Source organism: Perca fluviatilis, chromosome 12, assembly GCF_010015445.1.
Source record: "Perca fluviatilis chromosome 12, GENO_Pfluv_1.0, whole genome shotgun sequence".
NCBI lineage: Eukaryota > Metazoa > Chordata > Actinopteri > Perciformes > Percidae > Perca > Perca fluviatilis.
The window spans coordinates 32110032-32118292 of record NC_053123.1 but is presented as its reverse complement, the minus strand read 5'-3'; the positions used below and the strand labels follow the sequence as shown (position 1 = coordinate 32118292).

The 8261-nt window shown below is 41.4% G+C and overlaps 1 protein-coding gene across 1 annotated transcript; it reads left to right on the top strand.

Annotated features, from left to right (window-relative positions):
* The first annotated feature begins 1712 nt into the window (after positions 1-1712).
* Positions 1713-3045, top strand: LOC120570290 (trace amine-associated receptor 13c-like). The gene is made up of 2 exons (XM_039818554.1): positions 1713-1876; positions 2229-3045. Exons 1-2 carry the CDS (start codon positions 1713-1715, stop codon positions 3043-3045), a joined length of 981 nt encoding a protein of 326 aa, XP_039674488.1.
* Positions 3046-8261: the final 5216 nt, after the last annotated feature.

Genomic DNA, 8261 nt, shown 5'->3' with positions numbered 1-8261 from the left:
TCCCATCCTTCTTCCGATTTCCTTGAATGACAATAGATTACCACCACCTGCTGGTATTTATTGGTAGTTATTTCATTTGCTTGATGCCCATAACATACATTGTACTTGGCCGTCGGCTGTAGTCTCTGTGGTATGTCCGAGTGCTAATTTTGGGCCAAGACAAAGACGAGGTGGGCCGACGCCACAGTCGGCCTTCGTTGCCACCAGTTCCTGGCTGTCAGCTCGGTGTGTCAGGGCCTTTTGTTTTGCAAGTCTTGTTACCTAATCATTTATTCCAGTTCCCTGCACACTTCAGCTGTGCCTTGTCTAGTTCCTTGTGTATTTAACCTGTCATGTTCTTTGAGTTCTTTTGTCTTTTTGTTGAGTTTTGTTTGTCATTGTGCCCTTGGCACCTCATGTTCATCCTGTAATAGTATTCCAGTGTGTATTCCTTGGAGTAATACATAGTAAGACCTTTTGTTTCTCTATCCTGGCTGTTGCTGTCTCTGCCTTTTGGGTCTGAAACTGTACAACCCTGACAGGAAAGACATCAGTGTCCACCAGAGATTATGATGGAGAAGTGTAAATGTGGAGAAAATGAAAATGGTAGAAAGAGAAAAATCAATTGCATGACATTTCTTGGCAGAAAGCTTCCAGAGCTGCAGCTTCTCTCCTACTACCACTGATGAGGAAGAGACGGGAAGAAGCAGAGGTCTGCACAAGGTCTGATGTTAGCTAACATTAGCCTCACCGTCTTCTCACTCACAATTAACATAAGCTAATAAATGTTAGCCAAATATGCAAATATCCGAACTCAATTGGCTAGTTCCTCGGACAGCAAACCATAGATTGTAAATATGATGGACGTAGCATCTGACTGCTGTTTTGATTCTGGGAGTTTGCATTTTGGCCAACACTATCTTGGTATTTTTAAGACAGAAGTGACCATATTTGGTCAGCTGGGGAGAAAGACACAGTTTAGCCACCATCATGTATGGTTTCACTGGCCCTGCACTAAGCTAAACGCTAGAGAGGAAACATTGCTGATCTCCAAATGGCTGATTCGAGATATCCAGCAGAGTTTTCTGGACCTATCGGTGGGATTGTTATGGAAAAAATACACACGGTGATACTCTAGTAGAGCACATGATGTTTAACCAGACATACATCTAATTTAAATAGCTCACATCACTGTATTTTGTGAGTTAAGTTAATTTATTATTTTATGTGGCGTTTCTCATGTCAAGTGCAAATGTGTCAACAAAACAGAGTGTTTGCAGAGCCACCGTCTCTTTATACAGACTTTTGCGCCTCCCGAGTCAATTGTGATTGGGTTAAAGAAATGAATTTTTTTTTTCCTATCCCAGAATGCATCTATGGGGTAGCCAGACTGTTCTCCAAAGGGCTGTGTAGACACAGCTGGCAAAGCAAGACTACTGTTTTAGAAACTTGAAAAGTAATCCGTAGGACAATAATAGGACAGAGGAAAGGAAACAAGTGTAGAAAATGACAAAAGAGAGATTGGATAGAGAGACAGTAAGAAAGGCAGGGTTAAAGAGAGAGCGATAAAGATGATGGTGGGATGTGAAGAGCGAGGGAGGAGGGGCATCAGAGTCCAACAGGGACTGAGAGAGAGGAGGGGATGAAGAGAATGTGAGAGAGATAATTCAGTTACATGACTCAGGTTTGTTCAGAAAGCTGCCAGAGCTGCAGCTATCTGCAGATCTCTGCAGATGGAGGTTGAGGACAGAGCCGAGCTCTGCTTTCCACAGTTCCCAAACACCTCCTGCAGGAAGCCCTCGCCTTGGCCCCCAACAGTTAACATTATGTTCTACTCCATCTCTCTGATCACTGTGACTCTCAACCTGCTCATCATCATCTCTATCTCCCACTTCAGGCAGATATTAACTTCTCAGCTTCTCTCTACAGGAATTGTAACTTAAGAATGTGAACAGCTGCTGTATATTTAGAAGAATTGTCTTTGAGCTAGTACTGAATAATGTTGCTCCAAATGTCTGACTTTGATGCCAGAGACTGTTGTTCATGTCCACTCTCTTACCAATATTAAGCGTTGTTTCTGTCCATTGTGACCTCAACCAAGTCATTTTAACTGTCTACACTTAAACATATGGTTACTACTGATGTGGTGGAACGGAATATATACAAACTCATGTCGATTTGTATTTTCATTTTGAATACTTGTTTTGTCACTCTTGTTGGTTAAATGGTGCTTTTCTCTTTCCCTCCAGACAGCTGCACACACCCACCAACATCCTCCTCCTCTCTCTGGCTGTCTCAGACCTTCTAGTGGGCCTCGTGCTGATACCTGTAGAAATTCTCAGAAGAACATCCTGCTGGTTTCTTGGTGACTTTGTGTGTGCTACGTATATTCTTATTTGCATCATCATTCCCTTAGCCACAATAAGTGACATAGTTCTCATATCAGCTGACCGTTATGTGGCTATTTGTGACCCTCTGCACTACACCACTAAAGTCACTACAAGAAGAGTTAAATTCTGTGTTTGTCTGTGTTGGCTCTGTTCTGTTACCTACAGCCTTCTCTTTGTAAAGGATCTTCCGACTCTACCAGGGAGTTATAGATACTGCTACGGAGAATGTTTTATAGACCCTGATTACAGCTCATTGCTTTTTGATCTTGTTGTTAACTTTATTGTTCCAGTTACTGTCATCGTAGCTCTGTATCTGAGAGTATTTGCCGTGGCTGTGTCTCAGGCTCGTGCCATGCGCTCTCACATTACAGCTGTCACACTCCACCATTCAGTGACTCCAAAGGCAAAGAAATCAGAGCTGAAAGCAGCCAGGAAGCTTGGTGTTCTTGTACTTGTTTTTCTATTGTGTGCATGCCCGTTATACATCCTAACATGGGCACCTTACAGCTTGACTATGGCTTCACTTCTACACTTTTCAGTCATTCTGTATTTCTCTAACTCTTGTCTAAACCCTGTGATCTATGCCTTCTTGTACCCCTGGTTTAGAAAAGCAGTTAAACTCATTGTAACTGTTCAGATACTGCAGCCTGGCTCCTCTGAGACCAACATGCTGTAGAGAGGCGGTGGAGGGACTGAGATCAGACTCGGTCTAAGGAGAAATGAATGAAAATGTTCCTGCTGTTCAGTGAGTGAATTATCAAATACAGAAAGTGAAGATATGATTACCCATCAAGTAAAAGACCTGTGTTTCAGCTATTGCTTGTTGTACACTTTTCCTCTCTGCAAAGAGTCCTAAGCACCATATACTGTCTCTAGGTAATCACCGGTTTAATGCAAGTTTTAAATTCACTGACACTTATGAAGGGTGTTTTCTTCCCAGGGAACCGTTTCTCCTTTTGATGGAAACATTCACAACTACAGCTTTGAACTTATGTCTCTATGTTTGGTCACAGCATCATCTCTGTGATTTGTGTCCATGTTGTTGCTAACAGAAAGTCCAGGCCTGCTGGGCTCCTGTTTCACAGAGAAAGAAGATGCCCCTGAACAGCCACACTTTCCCCTCAAGTAGAGAAAACCATCAGCTGTTGTTTATCAGATACAACTGTCAGCACAAAAGATCATGTTCTCTTTCAGCTCAGGGAGAAAAGCAGTTTTTCACTTTAGTGCCATTCATGTTTGATCCCTGTATCACATTTGTTACTATGACACAAATACTTAAAGCACTATTAATTTAAATGTCAGGTACATTTACCTTATTTTCGACAAATTATGTGAATGCGATGGGTTGCCATTTAAAATCATTTTTATTAGAAAAATTATTACATCTAATGTCATGCATTCAATTGTACATAGCATTGTGTTTTTTTTTGTAAAGTTGCATGAAATATAATAAACAAGACATATTCATAATGTAACTCCATGTCCTGGACTGGTCAAGAAAAACCACAAGAGACAATAATGATGTGGTGAAACACAGAACAAAAAATAAATAAAACTACAGTAACAGTAAAAGCTACAGAGGGGGGGGGGGGGTTGAGAGAATGTGTTTACCGTGTCTCTAAGAACACGGGTCACCAGGGGTTACAGCCTGCAGGGCATTAATCAGTTAAACAGACAGAACCAGATACTCTTACTGGCCGTTTTCCATCATCCCTAATTCTCACTAAGTGATAGGCATTTCAGAGCTATGAAGCTGCATTAGACAAGATTTTGTGAAAAAATGCAGCCCTTTCATTCATTTAAATATAATAGGGCCACTCTGTTGATGCAGCAGGGCTTTGTTAAATTAAAAAGAGCAGTGGTACAACTTTTGCTGGCAGGTAATGTGATGTCATCCAGAAAGGTGACGCGTCTATAAATAGGGTCAGGAAAAGAGGGATTAATTAAAGTCAGAGAGAAACTAGGGCTAGGGTTAAATATGATGGAAAAGTATCTGTTTCACAGAGAAAGAAGATGCCCCTGAACAGCCACACTTTCCCGTCAAATAGAGAAAACCATCAGCTGTTGTTTATCAGATACAACTGTCAGCACAAAAGATCATGTTCTCTTTCAGCTCAGGGAGAAAAATTGTTTTTTCAGTTTAGTGCCATTCATGTTTGATCCCTGTATCACATTTGTTACTATGACATAAATACTTAAAGCACTATTAATTTAAATGTCAGGTACATTTACCTTATTTTCGACAAATTGAATGCGATGGGTTGCCATATAAAATCATTTTTATTAGAAAAATTATCACATTTAATGTCATGCATTCAATTGTACATAGCATTGTGTTTTTTATTGTAAAGTTGCATGAAATATAATAAACAAGACACATTCATAATGTAACTCCATGTCCTGGACTGGTCAAGAAAAATGACAAGAGACAATAATGATGTGGTGAAACACAGAAGAAAAATAAATAAAACTACAGTAACAGTAAAAGCTACAGAGGGGGGGTTTGAGAGAATGTGTTTACCGTGTCTCTATGAACACGGGTCACCAGGGGTTACAGCCTGCAGGGCATTAATCAGTTAAACAGACAGAACCAGATACTCTTACTGGCCGTTTTCCAATCATCCCTAATTCTCACTAAGTGATAGGCATTTCAGAGCTATGAAGCTGCATTAGACAACATTGTGTGAAAAAAACACAGCCCTTTCATTCATTTAAATATAATAGGGCCACTCTGTTGAGGCAGTAGGGCTTTATTAAAAAAAAAAAGCAGTTGTACAACTTTTGCTGGCAGGTAATGTGATGTCATCTAGAAAGGTGTCGCGTCTGTAAATAGGGTCAGGAAAGGAGGGATTAATTAAAGTCAGAGAGAAACTAGGGCTAAGGTTAAATATGATGAAAAAGTATTTGATTGTTTAGGTGTCTTATTAGCCTTCATACTCCTGGGCCTCTGAGTGTGATTGTTGCATTCAAACCTGCCCAAATGCACCGCACCAAGGGGGAAAACCAACCCTAGTGTGATTCAACCAAACTAAATGAGGCAGGTGTTAAAGCCTGTGCCATGCAACAATTATTGTTCAGTGTAGAGCTACATTATCTGCAAACTTAGGCCACGTCCACACGTACCAAAACGATCTTTTTTTTACCCGTCTTCCCTGGATTCGTTTCAAGAATACTTGCGTCCAAATAAATCCACTTGTAAATGACTCAATACGCTACTTCATATGCTAGGCCTATAGGCGGCGCTGTTTCTGCTACATAAATTCACCAAAAAACGGAGAAGAAGAGCATAGTCACTTCCACTTCCCATCATAACATGACTAGCTAGATTATAACTTTCTCTTAATACATCCACTTTCACCACTGCTCATTTTATAAAGGCCGCCTCAAGAAAACGTGTCTTTGTTTACGTTGTATAATGTGCTGTTGGATTGCTTTTTATTTCGCATGATTGCAGCGTGCTAACGTTAGCACACCAGCGCGCTAACGTTAGCTAGCTCTAACATCGGCAGTCAAACAAACATCAATGATCCATGAATGATGTCTTTTTAATAATCTATATGTTTTTCTTGCAGTAGCCTTTCTACAATAAGCCGTGGTAAAAGTTACTATAATCCGTTCAAGGAGTTGATAAGCAGACAGATTAGCTAGCTAGGTATAAGTTGTCTACTTCCACTTTATAAACAGATAGCCATAGCAGCTAACGTTAACGTTACTTCGCTGCTGGAGCGGTCAGCTGCTTTAGCGATGTTTAACGTTGGCTACATACAACACATTCTCACACCGAACTCGTAAAATAAGGACGTTCGGTCAGAAGCCTTTCTCGTTCTTATTTGACGTTAAAAGTCTCCTTTAGCGTCTCATGTAAACGTGCTTGGTCGCCACTATTGCCGCCCCTTTTTCGGAGAAAAACAACGGGGAAAGGACGCCTCAAAAGCCGGGAAACACACCGCGGGTGAAGCGCGACAATAACGGAATCGCGGAGGTTGGGTTTAGGAGAAAAACAACGGGGAAAGGACGCCTCAAAAGCCGGGAAACACACGCCGTAGACGGGGGAAACAAAAGAAAAACAACGGGGAAAAGGACGCCTCAAAAGCCGGGAAACAAAACACCACACGCGGGGCGCGAACCCGAGTCTCCTGAGTGAAAGTCCGGTGTTTTACCCATACGCCACTCCAACCACTGTCCTTACCCAGCAATTTCCCTTTACATACCACTCGCTAAGTCTCATCCAACTGCGGCTCTCCCCAGTACGTTACACAAATACGCCGAAGGGTGCCTTTTTCGTCGCATCAGACGCTGAAGGACACTGCCCAAACGTACTTATTTTACGAGTTCGGAATGAGAACGGGTTGCTACATAACGTTAGCAATATATCTTGTGTAGAATCCAGAGGGAAGGGTCAGGGAGCAGAGACACAGTATTTAGATGAAGTGAGCTGGTTTGACCATGGAGATGGGACATGCTCGCTTAGCTTCACCGCAGTTGTGTGCGTCAGCGGCCGTGGGAGAGGGTGTAAAAGAGGGGTGTGGCGATGACATCATCAATACGGATTCGTATTCACCATCCATACGAAGCCAAATGAGAGCCATTTTCGGATTTTTTCACCCTGAGACCAGGTTTCAAAAAAGTGCGTTTTCAGGCAGTGCGTTTGCAGGATTCGTCTGGACGGTCGGCCCAAACGATGCAAAACGTGTGTGTTTGATCAAAAAAACGTTTCCGTGTGGATGGCCCCTTAAACTGCCACAGTTATTCATGAAATGCTCTGTTGACTTGCCAGAAGATTTTAAGATAATAATTTTGTATGGAGTTATATTCCTATCTTTAATCAAGAGCGCATTCTTTCAATTTGAGAGCATTTCTCACTGATATTACGTTCAGATTTTGTAATAATTTCCCTCAAAACCTTGCTCTCACACTCAAATAGTCACTGCTCGCGCTTGGATTTTCTCTGCTTGTGCTCAAAGTTTGTGCTCGCGCTTGGATTTGCTCTGCTTGCACTCAAACTTTCTGCTTGGACTCAGATATGTTGTTGTTTGGACAGATTTCCTGCTCTCAGCTTTGAACCTTCTCCTCGCACTCAGGCTGATTCTGCTCACTTGCAAAGTTTCTGCTCTCGGATTTCTCCTGCGCGCTTGGATTTTTTGTGTGTTATAACCCTATCAAAAGTCAACAACCAATAGAATGCCAGCTGTAGTGTTGACCAATGAAATGATCCCAACCCCGTTGAGGGTGCGTTCACTTTACTTTAGAACGTCTGTTGAGGGCGGCTGCACTGTAACCTGACTGTAACCAAGTTTATATATCCGCGCCGTTTATAGCTTTATTATAAGTATATGTCAACAATGTGCACAGAATGGTCGACCACTTTCACCTGCACCCGTCAGGAAACGGGAGAAAGCTTTGAAGTGGGACGTATGAAGTTATGTCCACAACTACGAGGGTGAGTAACATAACTTAAGCACCTAGCTAGCTAGCTAGCATATGGCGCTAGCATATAGCCTAGCTTGATGTCCAGAAACAAATATATGTTCTTTATTGTATAGCTAGCTAGATTGAACGACATATGACGGACAGTGTGTGTATATGTGATGACCCTACTTTGTATTTTTTCCTCGTTTGGTTAACCATGTTCCTGGGATTTTGCTAATTTCATGTTAGAGCCAGTAGTAAAACATAAACTGTAATATAACTGAAAGAACACAAGAAACTGGATTGTTTGTGTCAGTTTTTGCATCACTGTTGTTTGTTGTTCATCAGAATTTAGTCTTCATTCCTTCATATAACATTAGTTTGAAAATAGATTCATAGCAATCTGTATAAAACGTAATGTTAAGTTCAATTTTATCACTATAATAAAAACAGATCTAGAAATGATATGGTTTCTTATTTGCT